The following is a 22,362-nucleotide window of genomic DNA, read 5'->3' on the forward strand; positions in this document are numbered from 1 at the left end:
GGCAGTGACATTGGCCATGGGGAATCCTGTAAAACTGGCATTACACCTGTAATCCTAGCTACTCAGGAGGCAGAAATCAGGAGAATAGTTGGAGAGACCCTATCTCAAAAAACGCCATCACAAAAAAGGGCTGGTGGAGTGGCTGAAGTGATAAGAGTATCTGCCTAGCAAGTGTGAGGCCCTAATTCAAACCCCAAGGCTGCCAGAAAAAAAAAAGGCATCCATGTTAATTAAAAAACAACAAACCCTCTCTGGTTGCTGAGTTGAGAACTTAGGGGGTAGGGGTGGGAGCACTGAAAGGGTATTGCCTAAAATCCAGGTATGGATGAAAGTGGAAGTGGAAAAGGAGGTGTTTGGGTAGGGAGGGAATGCAGCACTTGTCTGAACTTTTTTCTTTTCTTTTTTTTTTTTTTTTGTAGTACAGGGACTTGAACTCAAGGCTTACACCTTGAGCCACTCTGCCAGCCCTTTTTTGTGAAGGATTTTTTCAAGATAGGTTCTCACAGAACTATTTGCCTGGGATGGCTTCGAACTGCAATCCTCCTAATCTCTGCCTCCTGAGTATCTAGGATTACAGGTGTGAGCCACCGGTGCCCAGCTCTTGTCTGAAGCTTTAAGGGCCCACTTGAGGTTCATGATCATGGATTTAAAGGGAATCCAGTCAGTGTAGGTGTGCTTTTATCCAGCCCTGTTCAGTGGCATGGGCCACATGGCGATAAAGGGGAAAAAGAGTTGGATCTAGAAGAGTGGTGATTTTGCTAAGCAAATGCAGCACAGGGAGGGGAGGCTAGGAGGGAGGAGGTACCTACAAAGGAGAGACTGTGATGGTGACCATGGTATTCTGATCAGAGGAGTGGCCTGGGAAGCAGCAAAATCGTGTCCATCAGTGGGTCACAGGTAAGAGATTTCCCAAAGCCCAGTTTACACTGAGTACCAGGGGGTGTATGGCAAGTCACCCCACAGCCACATGTAGCTTATTGTGCACTTGCTCCTGGCATCTCACTCACTGAAGCCTTGGGCTTAATGCTCTGTATCTGGAGTCCCTGTCACACTTGACCTCATCCCCAACCTTCACCCATGCTGGGACGTGCCCTCTGCCCAACTCACCACACCCCCACGCAGAAAGAAATTGTACTCGTCCATGTTGAGCTTGCCAGAAGTCTCCAGGATTTTGGCACACATGTGAAAACTGAATAATAGCTTGTGGCGCTCAAAAAGAGTGCGGCAGGTGTACCTGGGAGAAGGAGACAAGGAGAACAGAGGATGGCAGGATGGGGGCAAGACACCCAACATGAATGCTCTCTGGGTGATGGCCCTACAGAAGGGCCTTAGTCAGCACCTAACCCAAACCTTCTGGAAACAGCCCAGGGACCTTGAAAGATGACAGGATTTTCCTACAGTTTCTTGCAGAATTAGGCACTCAGCTCCATTAAGGAACAAAACATTTGTATTTCCAGGAACTCAGCTAGGTCCTAAAGGCACAGATGATTAAGCTGCAGTCTGTCCTTGAGCAAGGCATAGCAGGGCAGGGAGACATCGAACTTTGACACAGACCCAGAGGCAACTGGTGTGATGACTCCTATGCAGAGGTGGCCGTGGTGTCAAGGGAACACAGGGCAGGAGCACCCAGCCTTGCCTGGTGGGCTCAGGGGAAGCTTCTTCTCCTCTCTCTCTCTCTCTCTCTCTCTCTCTCTCTCTCTTTTTACAGTACTAGGGTTTGAACTCAGGGCCTCATGCTTACTAGGCAGGCATTCCACCACTTGAGACACTCCACTAGCCCCAACACTGTTTTGTATTGGGTATTTTCAAGATAGGGTATTGTGAACTATTTGTCTGAGCTGGCTTTGAACTGCAATCCTCCTGAACTGTGCCTCCTGAGTAGCTAGGTTTAGGTGTGAGCCACCAGCCTGGCTCAGGGGAAACTTCTAAGGATATCTGTCCTGAGGTAAAGCAGGGTTATTTAGTGACATGGGAGACACACAGAGGTGAGTGCTCCAGGAAGAGCTCACAGCATAAGCAAAAGCCAAGAAGTGAGAAGGGCATGGGGCACAGGCAGGCAGTGTTGCCCAGGCAGCTGGTGTGAGGGGGAAAAAGGGAGGGTGTGAGGCAGGGGGAAGCAGGTCATAGAGGCCTTCGGGGGCCACTGGAGACATGACAACCACTGAAGAGTTTAATCCAGGAGTGACAGGGTCAGATTCATGTTTGAAGGCTGATGCTGGCAGCTACAAGAGGAGAGATCGAGAGGGACAAATCAAGAGGCAGGGTGACCTGTCAGGAGGCAAATGTGGCAGCCAGTGGGGAGAATGGGGAAGGAGGTTTGTAGAAATATTCATGAGCAGAACCATTTCTGCTGATTTGAGCTGGAAGGGCCTAGATTCTAGCTTTGGTAACTGGGTGATAGGTGTTGGTGCCATTCAGGGATGAGGACCCTGGTGGAAGAGGAAAGATTACGAGTTTGATATGAGACAAATAGGACTTCAGGTCAAGAAGGCAAACACTTGCTGTTCAAAATGTAACCCACAGACCAGGAGCAGCAGCTCCCCTGGGAGTTTGTGAGTTATGCAGAATCCCAGGCCCTGCTCCAGATCTCCTCAATCTAACCCAGGTTCGTGTGCTTCGTGTGCATCTTAACATCAGAGAAGTCAGATGTACAGGCACAGATAGCACAAGGGAGAGTTAAAACTATGAAACTGGGAATACGCAGTCCATAGTGATAGTTAAACCCCAGTATGTGAGTTTCCCAGGAATGTGTGGGGAGGGGAAAGCAGTGGGCCAGGGAGGGTGCCCAGGAAAGCACGATGCTAGAAGTAGCTGGAGGAGTCAGGCAGTTGTTCCCCTGCCTTGTGCATGTGGGCAGATAGTCAGACCTGTACACAGCATAGGTGTGGTAGTCATTCAGGTAGTCAATGCGGTCCTTCAGCTTATTACTGCGATGGCTTTTGTCAATACTGAGGATAAAGAGGCTGATATAAGCGTCCAGTGAGAATTGGTACATGGGATCGATGCGGCCCATGTCATTGAGCACAAAAAACAGCACTGAGGCCCGCTGGGCACAAGGGCGGTAAGCCTGCGGGGGGGCATGGAAAGAGGTCAGTGTCAGGGCCACAGACAGGCAGGGCACAAACAGGGGCTTGGGGAAGGAAGAGGTCTCAAGCCAATACAGTTGGAGTTGCTTCTTGTTGGCTGGCCAGGGGCAGGGCTGGAGGACACAGAAGCTTACCTCTCGGGCCATGTCAATGTTAATCTCAGTGGTCTCACTGGTCTCCAGCTGCTCGGTCACCTCAGTGGCAGTTATCTTGGATGTCTGCAGAGTGTTCACCAGCTGCACATCATCTAACAGGGAGCCTGTGGCCTCATTCAGCAACCTAGGGGGGAACAAAGAGGCACATGGATCAAGGGGGATTTGGGGGACAGAGCTGGACGGAGATGAATTGCCATCCCTCCTCCCCATGCCAGCTGTATTTGCAGGTGGGCCTGCTGGATATCAACTGGGAGAAGACCAATAGGTGGTGGGCGGGTGGCCTCACAGTCTCACCGGAGGATCTCATCCTCCAGCTCTTTGAGCTTCCTCTTGCCAGAGGCGATATTGATGACCAGTGTGTCCTTCTGCTCCTCCAGCTCAGGCCGCTCCTTTCGAACTACAATGCCCAGGAGCTGGGCCTCCAGGCCCTGGAAGCACCCAGGACTCAGCATGAGGGTCTCACTCCTGCCATCTCCACCTCCCTCACCATCTCTTTATATCTTCTGAGACCCTCATCCTTTGTTGCCCAGCTCAAGCTTAGCCTTTTTCTCGGGTTTCTTCCAAACCCTCCCACCTTTCCTGCTTCATCCTAGCTCTATCTGGGTACCAGCCCTTATCCACCTGCTCTTTAACAGCAAAGTTGACAATGGTGGTCTTGGCTGAGGTCTCTGGGCTATAGTGGGGATTGGAGAGCTTGGTGGTGATGTAGAAACGGAAGTTTGTATTATATTCCACCTCCTTGTCACCAATGCGCATCAGCAGCCGACCACCTGCATCCACAAAGGGTCAAGGGCAAGGATCCCACATGACCCATTCCCCAGAGGCATTGGAGGCAGGGACTCAGCCTGCTCTAAAGGCCTAGCCCAGGCCCATCTGCATGGAGGGATAGGTAAACAGAAGACACAGCCACAGAGCCACCCTCTCTACCCTCGCGTCCCACTGGGCTGGTCTCTAGGACTTGTCCCACCATCCAAGCCCACAGTAAGCCCAGGCTCTGACCAATTCGAGATACAGATTTGTTGAGCACGGGATTGAGTGTGGGGTCCAGATATTCCTGCACATTCTGGAGCAGTACTGGAAATCCAAATTGGATGGCCTGTTCTAGGATTCGAAGGTAATCAGCCATCTGCATGTCAATGATCTTCAGGCCCTAAGACAGCAAGGGGGAGGAAAGATAGAATAAAACACCAAGGAGCACCAGGGACAGAAAGCCCAAGAGGAGGACTTCGGGAAGAGACTAGACTTTGGAGGAGATTCTACCGGGGTAACCCAATCAGACCCCCAGATTATACCTGGCTTCTTTCCATGTTTTTAATCCATTTCAGGGCCTGAGCCTGAGGATCAATCATGAGGGCCCACCTACGGGAGGAAGCATCAGTCAGAAGACAGGGTGTGGTCCTCCTCTGCCCTTAGCTTTCTGCAGCATCCTCACCTGTTGCCCCGGGTGACAATGATGCCATTCTCAGTGGAGAAGGCATCTGAGGGCAACCCCTGGATGTTCCAGTCTCGAACTTTTGTAGGATTGGATAGGAAGCTATCAATGGCAAAACGAGGTGAGCAAGAAACTTGAAGCTCCCAGATCTGAGGACAGAAGAACCACAAACCTCAACCTGAGTCCAGCAGCCCCTACCCCTTCCCTGTATCTTTCAATATGCCCCAAAGCCTGTCCCCAGAGCTCACCCTAAGAGCTCATTTATCACACCTGGGTCCTATCTCACCTTTCTGATCCAGATTTGGTTGACAATCTCATCCCGGTAGTTGGTTAGGAAGGGTCCCATGTAAGACAGGAAAGCAGCTGCCAGGAGACAGTCACCCACCAGGTAACCCAGATCTTCTTCCAGGCCCTGGTAGACAGTAGGGAGGTGTAAGCCGTCTGGGTCCCCAACCCTTTGGGGGACACTTAATATACTTTTAATGGCATTCTCCTTTGGACACTGGTCTAGATCAAAGGGATTCTTTCTCTCTCTATAAACTCTTCCCTCTGAGAACTTTAACCTGATTCTAACTACTTTTGAGTGTTTTGCCTCTGACAGCAATATTTGAGCTCTGGTGATAAGGCCTTTTGTGGAGCTGAATGAGATTGAGACAAGGATGGACCATGTCTGTCATCTATCAGGTGAGCAGGCTGTATCAAGACTCCTTGTGTTCTTTTCAGTTCCACTCAAACACTGGAGCCAACTTCAGTGGACAAAATGCCTTTCCTCCACATTCACACAAATGTGAGGAGGGGGAAGGAAGAACACCCATCTTCCTATTCTTGGAGTTCCTACATCCATTAGCCTTGTTTTTCCCTGACCATTCCTCAGTGAAAATGAGGGATGGACCTCTTGGAATGGTGGCCCGAGCAGAAGGGAAGCCATAGCTATAAGTGATCTCACCTTCACAGTCTCTTCCCATCGGGCCTTCTCACCAGCCAGCCCAGACACCAGCATCCCAGCTCGCTCCAGCTTCAGCTCCATCTCTTCAGACTTCTTTCGAAGTTCCTCCTTCTGGGCCAGCTTCTCATCATACTGTCTCTTCAGCATCTCCAGTTTCTCCGCCACCTGGGAGAGATCAGAATGTGGGTAGTGAACACAGGGATTGGGGGCAGATCGTTCTGGCTTCAAATCATGACTCTGACACTTTGTAGCTGCCTGACCTTGGGTAAATTAATCTTGACCCTCAGTTATCCTCATGTGTAAAATAGGAATAGCACTTACCCTTTAGGGTTATTGTTAGGAGAGAATGAGATAAAATACGTGACGTAAGTTTACTTTCCCTTCCTTCTACTGCTCTCTCCTAGAATCCAGAAACTACCTGGTAATGAAATTTAGGGCTGGGTAGGGGATAATAGAGACCTCCTGAAGCCTAATAAACCACAGAAGAGGCTGGGGACATAGCTCAGTATAGAGTGGATGCCTAGCATGCACCAAGCTCTGGATTTGGTCCCCAGCACTGAAAAAGAAAATTAAAAATACACTACATAAATCAGGCACCAGTGGGTCATGTCTATAATCCTAGCTGCTTGGGAGGCTAAGATCTGGAGGATCACGGGTCAAGGCCAGCCTGGGCAAAAAACTGTACACATCTCCACAGAAACAGCTGGGTGTGGTGGCGTGAACTTATCATCACAGCCACAAAAGGTAAAGCAGGACGATTGCAGTCCAGGCTGGCCTGGGCAAAAAGCAAGACCCTATCTCCAAAATAACCAGGGCAGAAAGAGCTAGAGGCGTGGCTTAAGAGCACATACCTAGCAAGCAGGAAGCCCTGAGTTCAAAACCCCAGTTCCCCAAAAAAAGAAAAAAAGAAAAAGAAATATGTAGAGAAAGAAAGAGAAAAAGGACCTAGTCAAGCATGGTGGTACACACTGTAATCCCAGTACTGGGAAGGCTGAGAATCACAAGTTTGAGGCCAGTTTAGGCTACACAGTGAGACCCTGTCTATAAAAGAAAAAAAAAAGAAAATTCTTAAAAAGAAAGAAGAAAGAAAAAGGACCAAGACGCAGGCTCCGCACCGGATGGATATCTGGGAAGAACTTTGCATATAGATTACCCTGCCTCAACTCATCGCCGCCCTGTGGGTTGGGTATATTCCTTAAATCTGAGGTAGAGGACTGATCTAACCTTGTCCAAGATCCTGTGTGTGCCTGACTGGCCAACAGTCACTAGCCCTGGTACATACTGCATATTTGCCCTTTTCACCATGAGGGACATGGGGGTGGGGTGAAAACCAGAGTGCACTATTAACATTAGTTTCCTTCCCTGCTGTCCACCCACCCCTCCCCCACTTCCTCATATACACACTAGGAGAGGCACACTGCAAACCTGAAAATAGCTTTACTACTATTAAGGAGGAATAGCTTTGCCTTGCGGAGTTGATACTGGGTAAGTTTCAACTTGGGACCCTCATCTGGATTGCTGCATGGGAGGGTAAATGTGGGGCTGTAGCACGAGGCCTAGCACAGAGTAAGCATGCAGTACCAGGTCCCAGTCCTTGGAAATGGGGTGGACAGATACCCCCAAAATATTAAGACAAAGTAGAAACTCAGAATTTCACCATCAAATGACAGGATGGACTATAGGTTCAGCCTTGGTAGCAATCTGTTAGAAGGGACTAGCATCTACTGGGGTGTGAAAATTGGAAGACTTCCTTCACCCTCCCACTCGTCCCTTCTGCAAGGGAGGTACAAGACAGCTCTGATAGGTGAATTTGGAAAGAACAAGCTGCGTACGTTCAACTGAGCTCAGAAGATGTCTTGTTAGGAGCAAGTAAAGTCCTGCAGAGTGTGGGGCCTGCCTGGCCCACCTCTGCCTTAGCTCGGGAGACTCCATCTAAGTGTGGAGCAACTACTGGTGGGGCTGCTTGCCTACAGATGTCAGCCACACCCTCTAACCACATTCCTGTAGGTTACAGAGATGGAGTTTTGATCAAACATGTTTTATTGCTCCTCTCCGCCCCCTTATCCCCCAACACACAGGGTCTCATATTTTTGGAGGCCTGCCCAAACTCCCGGGCTCCAGGAATCCTCCTGACTCTGCCTGCCCAGTTGCTAAGACTAGGTGTATACCACTGTGTCCAGCCTATTTCTCAATTTGTTTAGGACCTAGGCAAAGAACAAGGCTGCCACTTCGTGAGTCCTCTCAAGAGTACGTTTACAAACCAGAAAGACCCATTGAGAAGCTTTGGGTGGGGACTGGGTTCATGGGTGTGCACAGATGTCTTGACTTAGACGATTTGTACAAGCTCCTCTGAGGCCAGATAGCTTTTTTACACTTCTTTGGTTGATTTTTGCTTTTTTTTTTTTATATATTTTTAAGTTTTTTAAATAAAGTCTTGCTATGTAGCCTAGACTGGTCTGGGATTCACAATCCTCCTGCCTCAACCTCCTGAGTAGCTGGGACTACAGGCACATGCCACCATACCTGGTTTATGTTTGATTTAACAGCTAGCCTGGGTGAATGGCTGAATGGCTTTAAGCCAGCCTCCAGTTACTGTGGCTTTGGCAGGTAATCACCTCTTTGTCCCCAGGTGATTGTCTGCTTCTACAGAACCAGCACAGATTAAAGTGGAGCAGCTTTTTTTCTTTTTTTGTGGTACTAGGGTATGAAGTCATGGCCACACGTTGGCTAGGCTTGCCAGGCAGGCACTCTACCACTTGAGCCACTCCACCAGCCCAAAGTGGAGCAGCAGCTTTAAGGAAACAGGCTTAGTCCACCCTGACCTGGCCAAAGGAAAGTTGAGGGTATAAAGGGTGACCAGCAACCTTAACTAAAAGGTAGGAGATCCCAGGATAAAGACTGCTAGAGTTTACAACCTAGAAATGACCTGGCAGAGTTAAGCTGAGATTACACTGTTTTTAGGCACTAACGGACAAAAATTAGATTTGCTAGTTTTAAACTGATAAGCAGTTGAGATTTTTTTTTCTTTTTGGAAATTTTTGTTTTGTTTTAATGTATTACAGGTTCTACCTTCAAATAGTTGCGGCTAGGTAGACAGCATTTGATCAAGGTCTCATTATTCAATTTTTTATTTGTGGCTAAGGAGGCAACTGTGATGAAAATCCTTAAAGCCTTGTGCTCCTGCCACAGGCTTCTGAAATAAAGGTCTTCCATTCTGGCTGAGATTCAAGGTAATACTGTTATGATAAGTAAGACCTGTGCCTTAAGGGAACATGCCTGAGCCACTTGGAGATTCAGCTGTGGGGAAATCTCATGTCTTGATACAAATGGCAGAGGGCTTATTCCCCAAAAGGCCTGGGATACAAGTTTTAGAGGCATCAATATGGCCTCCATTCAGGAATCTGAAGGCCATTTTCCAGCTCAAATAAGTATGGGGACAAGGGAAAAACTTGCCAAGAGGCAGTTCTCATAGGCCTCAGCTTCCATAAGAAAGGCACAGACAGACCAGCCATGCCTGATCACAACACAAGGCAGAGAACCTAGAGCTCAAGGAAAATTGAAATTAAAAGGATATATACAGGGTCCCCATTTGGGGTAATGAAAAAGTTCTGGAACTAGATGGTGGCAATGGCTGCAAAAGCACGTCAAAGGCACTTAATACCACTGAATTACATGCTTTAAAATGCCTCATGGGCAAACTTTGTGTTGTTAAGGTTTTTTGGGAGGTCTCTACTACTTGAGCCTCACCTCCAGCACTTTTTGCTTTAGGTATTTTTCAAGTAGGGTCTTACATTTATCCCTGAACAGGCCTGGAAAGCAATCCTCCTATTTATGCTTCCCACACATTTGGTTGGACAGGCGCCTGCTACATGCCCAGCTTTCTTACTGGTTGAGATGGGGTCTTGCTAACTCCCCCCAACCCCTGTTCTCACCCTGGGCTGACCTTGAGCTGAGTCCTCCGGATCTCAGCCGGGGTTATAGAAGTGAGCCACTGTGCCCAGCTGCTGGTTTTATCTTTCCTTCTTCTTCTTCTTCTTCTTCTTCTTTTTTTTTTTTTGTGTGTGTGTACTGGGGCTTGAATTCAGGGCCTACACCTTGAGCCACTCCACCAGCCCTCTTTTGTGAAGGTTTTTTTTTTGAGATAGTACCACAGAACTATTTGCCCAGGCTGGCTTCAAACTGTGATCCTCCTGATCTCTGCCTCCTGAGTAGCCAGGATTACAGGCATGAGCCATTGGCACCTGGCTGTTTTTTTTTAACCTCAAAAAAATGCTCTCCAAAAAAGAAGATATACATTATGTGGATTTCTAACCTCTCCTCATATGGCAAATACTCATTGATGAGATTGTGTGTGTGTGGGCACTGGGAATGGAACCCAGGATTTCCCACACGCTAAGCAAGCACTCTATCATTGGGCTACATCCCCAGTCCTTTTCGCTTTTTAAAAAATTTTTGAGACAAGGTCTCACTAAGTTGCCTAGGATGGCCTTCGAACTTTCTATCCTCCTGCCCAGCATCCCAAGTAGCTGCAATTGCAGGTGTCCACGACCACACCCAGTTTCTGTGATTTATCTCTTATACTAATCTATTGCTGGAGAGTTCTCTGAGTTAAATTTGAATTCACAGGTCACGAGATTTCCAGATAACTGAAATTCTGATAAAATTAAACCCAAGATTTTCTCAGTGGATCCTCGTTCCCTCCAAGTACTATTAAGTTTCTATTATGGTCTTTGGTGACAGTCACAACTGATTTTGGGGGAACGTAATTTTACCTGGAAGTTATATATGCCTTATTATCTCCTTGCATTCTCTTTTATCCTCCAGTGGTGCTCACAAGAGACTTGATTTTGAGCTAAGCCTCTGAGGCCTGAAGGGATTACACCCTATAGTTTAGAAACCTGATCTACTCAGAGAATCCTTGCTGTGGCTGAATGTTGTTTATCCCCAAGATTCATATGTTAAAACTTAATCCCCAGTGCAGTGCTGTTGGGAAGTGATCAGATCATGGGAGTGGAGCCTCATGACCCATCAATGGGATTGGAGCCTCATGACCCATCAATGGGATTAGTGCCCTTAAAAAAGTTCTAAGAAGGCCAGGCACCAGTGGCTCACCCCTATAGTCCTAGCTACTCAAGAGGATCACAGTTCAAAGCCAGCCCAGGCAAATAGCAAATAATTCTTGAAACCCTAATACTCAACACAAAAAAAGTGACAGAGTGCCTGCCTAGTAAGCATGAGGCCTTGAGTTCAAATCTCGTACCACTACCACCACCACCACCAAAAAAAAAAAAAAAACAAAAGAAAAAGAAAAAGAGGTCTAAGAGAGCTTGTTTGTCCCTTCTGCCATGTGAGCATGTGAGGACACACAAAAGGCACCATTTGTGAGGAACAAACCCTCAACCAACCCTAAATCTGCAGGCGCCTTCATCTTGGACTTCCCAGCCCCCAGAATTGTGAGAGAGAAATTTCTGTTGCTTAAAATCACCCAATTATTTTCTTATAGCAACTCAAAGAGATGAAGACAACCCCTCAATTGATAATGAGCAGAATAAGAAATCAGGAAGGCTGGTTTAGGAACTTTAACTTAAGAATTTGGGTCAGGCACCACCGGCTCTGCCTATAATCTTAGCTACTCAGGAGGCAGAGATAAGGAAGATCATGATTCAAAGACAGCCCAGGCCAATAGTTCGTTAGGCCCTATCTCGAAAAAAAACCCTCACAAAAAAGGGCTGGTGGAGTGGCTCAAGGTGTAGGACTTGAGTTCAAACCCCAGCACCACAAAAAAAAAGAAAAGAAGAATGTTGGATTGTAGCCGTGTGTGTTTGACACATGACTATATTCCCAGCACTTGGGAGACTGAGGCAGGAGGATCTCCAGGGCTTTTTTTGTTGTTGTTTTGTTTTTTTGGCAGCACTGGGGTTTGAATTCAGGGCCTCACACTTGCTAGGCAGGTGCTCTACTGCCTGAGCCACTCTACCAGACTGGAGGGTCTATTAAAAGATGTACTTTGCTCTTAAATTTTACAGCCTTTACCAGTAACAAGGGAGAAATGGTGGTTCCCCATCTGCTTTATCTTTTTGTTTTATTTTGGTTTGATTTGATTCAGCTTTGAGACAGGGGTCTCACTATGTTACCCAGGCTGGCCTTGAACCCCTAGGATGAAATGATCCTCCTGCCTCAGTTTCCCAAGTAACTGGAACTACAGGTGCATACAACTGAGTCTGGCTTTCCTAACCCATTCCTTTATCATTTAATGGATCTCAAGTATGTGTGGATCCTCCTCAAAGAGACCTACCACTATATTCTTTGTGTGTGAATGAACTGTTGGCAGCAAACTCTCAAGGTCCCATGTAAGAGGAACAACTCCTAATTATTTAACTCAGTCTGTGATTCATCTGGGTAAGAAACTGTTCCAAGTAGATTGCCTCACCTGTGACTATTCACTCTTGGAAAAGTGAGAGTGAAAGAGTGAAGGTTTTGTGATTGGTTGGGAGATGGTAATGGCAGCAGGATGGAAGATAGAGAAGCTTGTGCATACAGAAGCTAGTTCACCCAGCCTGGTTGGGTTCTCTACACAGGCAGAACCAAAAGAAGCCTCAAGGGCAGATAAACTTTTGACAGCAAACATGACTGCCATGGGAAAAGGCAGGAAAGAACTATGGGCAGTGTGGCATGGAGTCAGAAACACAATGTCTGGTCCCAGCACTGTCAGTAACCTTGGCCAGACAATCTCATCAAGCCTTGGGCTTTTCCAATTTGAGAAAATTGGATCTGGATGCTTTCCATAATTAGTGTCAAATAAAACATTTTGAAATTGTAGGACCAGCTTCAATTTTAGCTGGGGGCGGTGGCTTATGGCTGTAATCCCAGCTACTCAGGAAGAAGAGATCAGGAGAATCAAGGTTCAAGGTCAGCCCAGGCAAAATGTTAGCTAAAAAATTAACGAGGCCCCATTTTAATCAATAAGCCAGGCATGGTGGTGCATGTCTGGATCCCAGCTACGTGGAAGGCCGTAGATAAGAGGATTGCAGTCCAAGGACACCCTGGACAAAAAAAAAAAAAAAAAAGCAAGACCTTACCGGAAAAATTACTAAATCAAAAACAGGGCTGTGGATGTATTTCAAGTAGTAGAGTGTTTGCCTAGTAAGCATGAGACCCTGAGTTCAAACCACACTACCACAAAAAAATAGTGATAATAATTTGATATGTCTATATAAAGAAAGCATTGACAAAGTTAGAGGACAATGAAGATCAAAAGATTGGAAACAAGGAGTTATCATCAAAAGGGGGAATGGTTAAAAAGTGATGACACAGCCTCCACTAGAACATGTAGCAGTAAAAAGAAACAGGCTTTTTATAAGCTGATATGGGACAATCTCCAGTTCCTAGGTAAATAAGGAAAGTGCTGACCAGTGTGTAAATGTAAAAATATGAAATGTATGTTTGCTATATAAACAATGAACACCTGTGGACAGATGAACTGTAAAAAATCTGTAAAATTTGGTTGTTTTCATGGAGGGAAGCTGGGTGCTCCAGAGCAGAACATGGGAGACCTTTTTTTTTTTTTTTTTTTTGGTGATACGGGGGTTTGAACTCAGAGCTTATGTGCTTGCTAGGCAGGAGCTCTACCACTTCAGCCATGCTTCCAGCCCTTTCTGTTCTGGTTATTTTGGAGATGGGGTCTTACTTTTTGCCCAGGCCAGCCTGGACCATGATCCCACTATTTTATGCTTCCCACCATAGCTGGGATGACTGTCATGTACCACCATGCCCAGTTCTTCCTCCTACTGGGATGGGGTCTTGCAAACTTTGCCTGGGCCGGCCTCCAGCTTCGAGCCTCCTGATTTCAGCCTCCCAAGTAGCGAGGATTACAGATGTGAGCCACTGGCACCTGACTAAGACTTCTTGAATATTCTTTTGTACCTTTTGAATTTCAAACCATACGACTGCACTAGCTTGTTGATACAGTTGTATTCTCTGTTAAATCAATGATTAAAAAATGAAATGATAGTCTGGGAGAATTCTGAATTTTTTTGGATTCTGCATGGTTTGGAAGTTACTTGTGCCTCCATCTTGCAGGAAGCCACCTTCTGGCATGTCTGGCCCAGAGGCCTCTTCACACACAGACAAACCCGTGTCAGTCCAGGCCCACAGCAGTGATGTTGATCCCCTTGACTTGTTCCCCTGGCAAACACTGATTTGCCACACAGAGTCTGTCAGTTAATATCCCAAGGCTCATCTCCAAGGGCTGGTACAGAGATGGCCAGCTCCAAGTCAGTCTCTGGGGGGATTCCAGGTGGCAGTGCCCACTAAGACTTTTCAACCCTCTGCAATTGCCTAAGCATTCTGGACCAGAAGCAGCCCAATCTAAACAGGCATAGAGCAGGAGGGAGCCAGGATTGCAATCATGGAGGACACGGGAGAGGGGAATGGTATCAGATTAGGGAAATAGTAATGAAGAATCCCCCAAATCAGAAAGATTGCTGTGGGAAAGAACAGAATGAGGCTCACCTCCCGCAGCTTTTCCTGGGCCTCAGCAAGGGCCGCTTGCTTCTCCTGAAGCTGGGCCAATGCAGCGTTCATTCGGATCCGCTTGGGCTCTACCACCCGATACAGTCGCCCATACAGCTGTGGGGAGACAGCCAAGCTATAGGGACCCACCAACCAAAAGCCCATCAACCCATCCAGCCACCAGCAGCCTTCTTTCCATCTGGGTCTGCCACTCGTAGCCTTCTCCAGCCCTGCCCTCACTGCCCCCAGATCCCCCTGCTACCACCTACCTCCATGGCTCTCACCCACATGCAGAGGGACTTGGCAGCCAGGGAGACTCGGCCAATGATATCGGGCTGGAAGTCAGGCTGGGCACAGTAGGCCCCGATCTTCTTCAGCACCTTATCTGAGATATTATCTTTATCAAAGTGGATCAGTGACTTGATGAAGTTCTGTTCCCCTGTGGGATGACATTTGGGGACTTCAGCCAAGTGCTTAGTCCTTTTCTTCTTTGTTCCTTCACTGACACTACTTGTAGCCATGTTTTTCTTGGGTTCAGTTCCCATAGCCAATATATCTGACCTCAGCCCTAGTTCTCTCTGACCTTGCTCCCATCTCTAGTATCCTCTTTGCCTGAGGCCTCCACAATCTTTCCAGCCTCATCTCCCATCATTTATGCTTAACACACTAAGCCAAACCTCCCTACACACTATCCTTCACTCTTTCTTCTAGGGCAGGGACTGCCAAACTATGGCTGGCAGGCTACCTTCTACCATGGGAACCCAAAACAGAGAAAACTGCAGAATGAAAAGCAAGAGTTCTGTTTCCCATTTTCTGATTCTTGTTCCTTTGTGGGAAGCCTTAGGTATTTGGTCTTTGGATCCTGCAATATATTCCTACATTGTTGTGACCATTTGTGGTTTTTTTGCTTACAATAAGATGAGCTGACTTATTGATTACAGGTGGCACACATCTATAATCTCAGCATTCAGGAGGCTAAGACAGGAGGATTGCAAGATCGAGGCCAGCCTGGACTATATAGTGAGCCCCATCTCAAAAAAAAAAAAAAAGCTAAGCCTTTCTGTTACTTATAACCAAAGAATCCTAACTGACATTTATGTCTTCTCTTTCCTCCTAGACTCTAGGATCTGCAGTCAGTAGAGTGCCTCATTTACCCCTGTCAAGGCACTGAAGTTATCAATGAGTGGAAGCCACTTATCTCATGATTCTCAGTTTACCTAGCTGCCGCTTGGCCTCTGCCCATGTGGGTTCATTGCCTCGCAGAATCATAACTGCCTGCATCACCATCTCCACTTGGGCGGGGGGCCGTCCATAAGACTTGATCTCACCTATATCCTTCTTGTTCAGAGACTCCAGGGCCTGGGGAGAGGGATTAACTCAGGAAACTGGGCCAGAGTCAACTCAGGTGGTAAGACAGGTCCTTCCTGGACACAGGGCTGGCTGGGGTACTCTCTTCTTCCCACTCCTCCAAGGACTTTGAGGACAAAAAGGGCCAGTCCCATTCCCACTCCTGGCACCATCCTGGCATCAGCCCCTGGTACCCGCATAGCCTCTTCCAGGGCAGGCAATGCCTCCTCTAAATCCTTCTGGGCATTGTCAGCTAGTTGTTGACACTTGACTTCCTCAATAGCAATCTTTTCACTGTTGGCTGTTACCGCCTAGGAGTGAAGACAACAGGGTTTTTGTCTTTGCTTTGGGCAAGGTGGGGTGACAGGGTTGGTGGGAAGGATGAAAGAGAAAGCTAAGGAAAATTTGAGGAGTGGACAGAGCATTAAGAGATAAAGTAATGAGGCCTAGGAAGCCTCTTCCCCGGGGGCCTGGAGGAGCAGGCCACAAGGCCAGTGACCTTCTGCTGTTCATCTGCTTCCCGCTTCTGCTGCACTATGATGACCAGGTACTCTTCGCACTGTTTCTGGAACTCGGCCACCTTCTTCTTGGCATCCTCCAGTTCCAGCGACATCACTTCTACCTTTTCCCTTGTTTCATCGATCTTAAACAATCCTGTCCGCAGCTTAGTGATTTGGTCCATCAGCTCCTGCCGTTTTTCTGCTAGCAGCCTCGGGGAGAGCAAGGGATAAAGCACGTGGAGAGGGTGGACTCCCTCAAAGGAGGTATCCTACATAGTCTTCCTTCCACATGTGTCTCTGTCCCTGTCTCCCTTTCTGTTGCCACCACACACCTGGTCAGATTTTTATCATTTCCTGCCTGGATCATTGCCCACAGCTTCCCAACTGGTCTCCTTTTCCCTTTGATTTATTCTACACACTACTGTCAAAATCAACTTGTTAAATACTGTTTCTATCACACCACTTCCTCTATCAAGAACCTTCCACTGCTCCCCACTGTGCAGCTGTCTGGTGGGCTCCAGTAAAACAGAAAACTTGAACCCACCAAAGGGGGTAGGTGACACTTGCCCCAGCCTAGATTTTCCTAAAACTCCCAAGTTTTAAATGTAGGCAAATCATTCAAAAAGTTATTTAACAGTCTGCAGGCTACAAAACATCTACATGGGTGTCTTCTGGACTAATAGTGACCAGCAAATATGAAATAGAAGGTAGAATGTTGACCTATGTACTCAGCAAGGCAGGGCTCACTGACCTATGCAAGTGTCTAAAATAGTGCTTAGCAATAATAGGTGCTCAAACATACATGGCACATAGTAGGTGCTCAAACAAGGTGCTTCACCTTGATTAAAGTGCTGAATCTAATAATGGGTGGGGGGTTTTGTTTGCTGTGTTTTACATTTCTCTTCTGTCCTTCTAAGAAAATTATTCCTATGTTGTGTACATGAACAGACACTCGATGACTTAATGAATAAACATAAAATTCTTTGGCATGGTGGGGTGGCATTGTAATTTATAATAAGAAACAGCTATTTGATTCTCCAGGTACACAGCTCCTAAAACCTTTGGACTGTCCAAAGGGAAGAGTGTCTTTTGTATGCTGCTGAGATCACTGATGGCTGTGGCTCTGCGTGGCCTTGGGATAGGGACTGGCTACCAGGGGAAGCAACCCTGGGATTAGAGGGTTGGATATGTCAGTCCTACCTCCTGATCTCCAGGTGGAGGAGAGGGGCTGAAAGTTGAGTTGATCACCAGTGAGCACTAAGTTAATCAACCATGCCTACTTAGTGAAGTCTCTACAAACACCGAAAAGGATGGGTTCAAAGAACTTTCAGGTTGATGAACAAGAGCACATGGGTGGCATGCACCAGCTACATGGGGACAGAAACTCCTAAGCCTGAGACCCTTAGGAACTTCACCTCTGTTTATCTGTATTCTTTAAAATATCTTTTGTGGCCAAGTGCTCATGCCTGTAATCCTGCTACTTGGGAGGTAGAAATTGGGAGGATTGAGGTTCAAGGCCAGCCCAGGCAAAAAGTTTGAGAGACCCCCATCTCAACAAATAAGTTGGGCTTGGTGGTACATGCCTGTCATACCAGCTACACAGGCAGCATATATAGGAGGATTGCAGTCCAGACCCACCCTGGCAAAAACTAGAGACCCTATTCAAAAACTAACTAAAGCAAAAAGGGGTGGCCTAGCAAGCGCCAGGTTCAACCTTACTATCAAAAATAATAATAATAAAAAAACACCCTTTGTAATAAATCACCAACAGTAAGTGTTTCCATGAGTTCAGTAAGCCATTTAGCAAGTTAACTAAACCTGGGAGAGGACATGGGAACCCTGACTTATACCATAGTTAAAACAAGCTGAGGCTTGGGCCTAGCATCTGAAGTAGGGCAGTCTTGTGGGATCTTCACCCGTGGGATCTGGCTCTAAACCCAGGTAGACAGTGTCAAGATTGAGCTAAATCGTAAAACACAGTCACTGTCTGCTGGGAATTGCTTAGTGTGTGTGTGGGAACTCCCACACTTGTGGTGTCAGAAGCAAAGTACTGGGATGAGTCAGAGAGTAGGGAAAACACTTTGTTTTTGTTTTTTTCTATTTCATGCAAGTGGTAAGTCTAGGAGAGATTAAAGGCAGAGAAGAAAAGATTGGGTATATTATGGCAATATCCCAGTTGAATGATGGTCTGACAGAGAAGCACCATTCCAGAAAATAAGGATGAGAGGACGTGGAAAGACATCATTGGCTGGTGAACACAACCAGGGGGTTCGAGAGATTGCCCCTTCCTCGTTAACTCCCAGGACAGAACTAAGACCCTTTGGATCTACCATCCCACTTTAACACTCACATCCTAAGCCCACCCACTTGGCCAGCTCCTTAATATTTTCCAAGACATCATTTCACCAATCACCACCCTCAAAAGCCATCAACTCCCTGGCCCTCCATGTCCCCCGTTCTCCCTTCATACTTTTTATATCCAGATACAAGCTCCAGGTAGTTGGTAGGTGTGACATAGTTGTATCTTCGCAGTTCTAGCAGCATCTTCTGGGAATACTGAGCCACTGACCAGTGCATGGTGACAAAAATCTGAGCCACCTTCTTGTGGATCTAAGGCCAATGATACAGGATGGAAGACAAAGGTGACAGAGAAGGAAGTAGGAAGGAGGCAGGGGTGAGATGAGGAGTGGTGAGGAGGGGCTTACATTCTCCTGTGTCCCCAGGTCCACTCCCATGAGGTACTTCTCAGCCACCTCTAGCAGGGCCTCTCGGGGCCACTCTGAGAACCAGTTGATGGTTGTGCAGTTCACCAAGGCTGGGTACTGTCGGATCCAATTCCTGGGGAGGAGTTTTGAGAGGCAATAAGTTCACTCACAGATGCTCCTGGCTTTACCTCGCACATCCATCTGATTTCCAGGAGTCCAAAGGCCCCATGCTTTTGCTTCTATCTACTCATCCAGATTTGGCCCCCTCAGAGCAAGTTCAGCATAGCTTCTAAAACCAGGGGCTGGGATCAGGAAGGTCTGCATTCTCACTTTCTAGGTGTGTATCGTGGGCAAGACCAGTTTCTTCATTTCTAGGAAGGGATTAACAATATATACTAGGGTCACTAAAGTATTCAATGAGGTAACACATGAACAATGCTTAGCATAGCATATGGTACTTGGTAAACAGACCATATGCCATAAAATTAAAGACAGAAACAAGCCAGGTTTAGTGGCTGATGACTATAATCCCAGTTCCCCTGGAGGCAGAGCTCAGGAGGATCAAGGCTTAAGGCCAGCCCAGGCAGACAATTACCAAGACACCATCTCAATCAATAAGCCAAGCATCATGCTTGTGCCTGTTATACCAGAGGTTCCAGCTATAGAGGTCAAAGCACAGGTCTGAGCACAAACATAAGATCCTACTTAAAAAACAACTAAAGCAAGGAAAGCTGGAGTGTAGCTCAAGTGGTGGACCACCTGCCCTGCAAACATTAGGCCCTGAGTTCAAAATCCCAATACTGAAAAAAAAAAAAAAACAAAAACCTGGGCACTGGTGGCTAATGTTGTAATCCTATGTACTCAAGAAGAGATCAGGAGGATTGTAATTTGTGCTCAAGGCATAGGCCCTCAGGTCAAACTCCAGCACAAAAAAAAAAAAAAAAAGAAAGAAAAAGAAAGAAAGAAAGGAATTCTGTCACATGCTACAATGTGGATGGACCCTGAGGACATTATGTAACTGAAATAAGCAAGTCACAAAAAGACAAATACTGCACAATTGCAATTGTGTGAGGTTATTGGAAATAGTTGATTTCGTAGAGGCAGAAAGTAGACAGTGGTTTCCAGGGGCTGGGGGAGGAGGGAAGTTATTGGTTAGTGGTTACAGAGTTTCAGACTGGGAAAATGAAAAGGTTCTAGAGATCCATTGTACGACAATGTGGACACACTTAACACTGAATTGAACACTCAAGAATAGTTCAGATGAGAAATTTTGTGTTGTGTGTGGGTTTTTTTTTTTAACCACAATTAAACATTTGAAACAAAACCAAACAAATCACCAACCAAAAGAAAAAAATAAAGTCATACTGAAAGGGACAGATGACTATCATGTCTTCCTGAAGGAAGACACAGTCTATGTGAAGGAGATAGGGTGAGTCAGGTGACCTGCTGTTATTCATGACACTAACTTCAGAGAGCACAGAAGGCCAAAAGAGAGGAAGAGGCCACAGAGAGAAAGAGAATATATAAGAGAGTCACCTGAAGGGGTCCCCCACGGGACTGAGGCAGAGCACAATGTGCAGGTTGTTACGCACGCGCTCAATGAGGTAGGCGAAGAGGCTGTCCGAGGACTCAGGTACCTGTTCAGCCCGGGCCTGGTCTATGATTTGTGTCTGGATCTGGACAGAGCCACACAGGGTCAGGAGCTGAAGTTCCCATGGCAGCATAAGCCAGACAGCAGGCTAGGCTGACTAATGGGATGGGGTTTAAAGCAACCTTGCCCAGTGGGGGCCCTGGAAGGAAGCTGGCTGAAAAAAAACAGCCTTTCTACCTCATGGGGCAGGGGGAGTGGTGAGCTGGATAGTGAGGGAGCTATACAAGCATATTCTGGGATCTTTGGTTCTTTAGGGGTTCATAAGGAAGGCCAAAAAACTAACTTATAATGGCAGGGGTGCAAGGGTCTGTACCTCTTCAAATTCATCAGATTTGTAGAGATTAGGGACCTCGCCCGAGCTGAGGATGTTGTTGATGTCCTCTAGGAAGGAGTCGTCGGCAATTTGAGTGTCCACAAAAAGGAAAGATGTGGTCTTGAGCTCTACCCCAGACTGGCGATACAGACGTTTGATATCTGGCCAGGTGAGGGAAAGGGAAAAGAACAGATTTGCTTCAGAGTCCTCATCCTGCCCTTCATTCTTCTTCTGAACTTCAGGACCTCCTCCACCCCACAGCACAGACACACTACCATCCTGTACCCAACACACACAGGCCAGGGTCACCTCACTACTTCTCCCCACTTTTGGCATGGCAGGATCTCAGCTTTCCTTTGGAATTCCCACCCTCCTCTGGTTCAGAAACCCAGCCATACCATCACGGAACTCCTGCTTCCGATAGTGTTTGGTGACCTCAATCTGGAAGGTGGTGTAGTCGCAGATGGACGAGGCCAAGCGGGCCAGACTCTGGCGTCCACTGCCCCCAATGCCCACCAAGAGCATGTTGCCCCGAGGCTGTCCAATCACCCTCACGATCCGTGTGACTAGGGACCAGGGTGAGGGTAATGAACTGAACAAAGTCAGAGGACCTCCAGGCCTAGGCTAGGGATAAAACTCCTGAAACCGAAGTACAGGAGCCAAATGTACTTCAGGTATGAGAAGAGGTTGGTGCCTAAGGACCTGGTGGCAATTCAACCTTTAACCTTCACCTTGTCCATTAAACCCCCATTGCCACAAGGGCATATAGAACCGTAAAGGAAGACAACTCTGGGACTTGATTTGGGAATGATCTAGGAAGGGAAACCGGTGATTGGGATGATGGGGGAGGGACCAGGAGTAACAACTGCTTACTGTGTTCAATGGCCTCCCGGAAGAGCACCAACTGCATTGGCACAACAGAGGGGGAGAGGTTGTACTCATTTAGGGCTGTCTCCATGGCCGTCTTCAGTACTGTCAGATCTGTCAGGTCTTCATAGACCTTGGGCTCCTTTAGGAAGTCCCCTGTGCCATAGGAGTAGGGTATCAGAGTCTCCAATGCCTAGTCCTCTCCAGGACACCCCATAGGGCCCTCAGCATCAGGAATCCATACGCTGACCCTCATTCTAACCCCAGTCTCCCAAGAGTCACAGCATACAGTAGTCACAGATCCTGACTCACCAAAAATAGGAGGACGTTTATTGGGACAGAGATTATGAAATGTAAGGTCAAAGAAGGAGCCAAGTTTGTCACTTATGATGCTCAGAAAGGCTTCCATATCTGTTGCATCAACCAGTCGGTCAGAGAAGACTCTGTTGGGAAACAGTTGGGTTGAGATTTGGGACTAAGGAGGAGAATAGTTCTGGGGAAGAGAGAGTTGGGCCAGGGATGAAGGCAGGAGTTGGAAACGAGGCAGAGGAAACCTAAACCTGACCAGGGCACACTCGTGTCACCTGAAGCATTCATGAATCCAGAGTCGTGTGATGCTGGCCTTGGTATCATGGAAGTTCTTGTTGGCTCTAAGCATGCCCTGGAAGACCTGGGAAGAGAAGCAGCGATGGGGTGGAGGAAGAAGAGGTGCCCACAGGAGTTTTGGAGGTAAGGGCAGAGTACGTGGCATCTTAGGATGGAGGGACTTTTAGAAGACGGTTTGCTATGGAAGTCCTAGGCTTATTTTTAGAAAAAAATGCCTCCAAGGAGGCTGGGCCAGGCCAAACA

General features: G+C 47.2%; 1 protein-coding gene across 10 annotated transcripts in view; it reads right to left on the reverse strand.

Moving 5' to 3' along the window:
- Positions 1–22,362, reverse strand: part of Dnah2 (dynein axonemal heavy chain 2) — a 110,594-nt gene that overhangs the window by 13,413 nt on the left and 74,819 nt on the right. For 7 of the 10 annotated variants that reach the window (XM_074046937.1, XM_074046939.1, XM_074046938.1 and 4 more), the window contains 23 exons: positions 22,098–22,183; positions 21,826–21,956; positions 21,520–21,669; positions 21,045–21,212; positions 20,647–20,807; positions 20,219–20,358; positions 18,683–18,815; positions 18,448–18,587; positions 15,977–16,187; positions 15,672–15,788; positions 15,348–15,489; positions 14,400–14,569; positions 14,131–14,247; positions 5,620–5,784; positions 4,960–5,085; positions 4,674–4,822; positions 4,534–4,600; positions 4,241–4,391; positions 3,863–4,011; positions 3,536–3,669; positions 3,221–3,365; positions 2,868–3,067; positions 1,108–1,234 (listed from right to left, as the gene is read on the reverse strand). In XM_074046937.1, the coding sequence (XP_073903038.1) occupies positions 1,108–1,234; positions 2,868–3,067; positions 3,221–3,365; positions 3,536–3,669; positions 3,863–4,011; positions 4,241–4,391; positions 4,534–4,600; positions 4,674–4,822; positions 4,960–5,085; positions 5,620–5,784; positions 14,131–14,247; positions 14,400–14,569; positions 15,348–15,489; positions 15,672–15,788; positions 15,977–16,187; positions 18,448–18,587; positions 18,683–18,815; positions 20,219–20,358; positions 20,647–20,807; positions 21,045–21,212; positions 21,520–21,669; positions 21,826–21,956; positions 22,098–22,183 (3,279 nt within the window). Of the gene's footprint in view, positions 1–1,107; positions 1,235–2,867; positions 3,068–3,220; positions 3,366–3,535; positions 3,670–3,862; positions 4,012–4,240; positions 4,392–4,533; positions 4,601–4,673; positions 4,823–4,959; positions 5,086–5,619; positions 5,785–14,130; positions 14,248–14,399; positions 14,570–15,347; positions 15,490–15,671; positions 15,789–15,976; positions 16,188–18,447; positions 18,588–18,682; positions 18,816–20,218; positions 20,359–20,646; positions 20,808–21,044; positions 21,213–21,519; positions 21,670–21,825; positions 21,957–22,097; positions 22,184–22,362 lie in introns of those variants that run through there. The other 3 variants (XR_012438763.1, XM_074046936.1, XM_074046943.1) reach the window with 3 other exon arrangements.

The sequence above is a fragment of the Castor canadensis genome, chromosome 11 (genome assembly GCF_047511655.1).
Source record: "Castor canadensis chromosome 11, mCasCan1.hap1v2, whole genome shotgun sequence".
Taxonomy (NCBI): domain Eukaryota; kingdom Metazoa; phylum Chordata; class Mammalia; order Rodentia; family Castoridae; genus Castor; species Castor canadensis.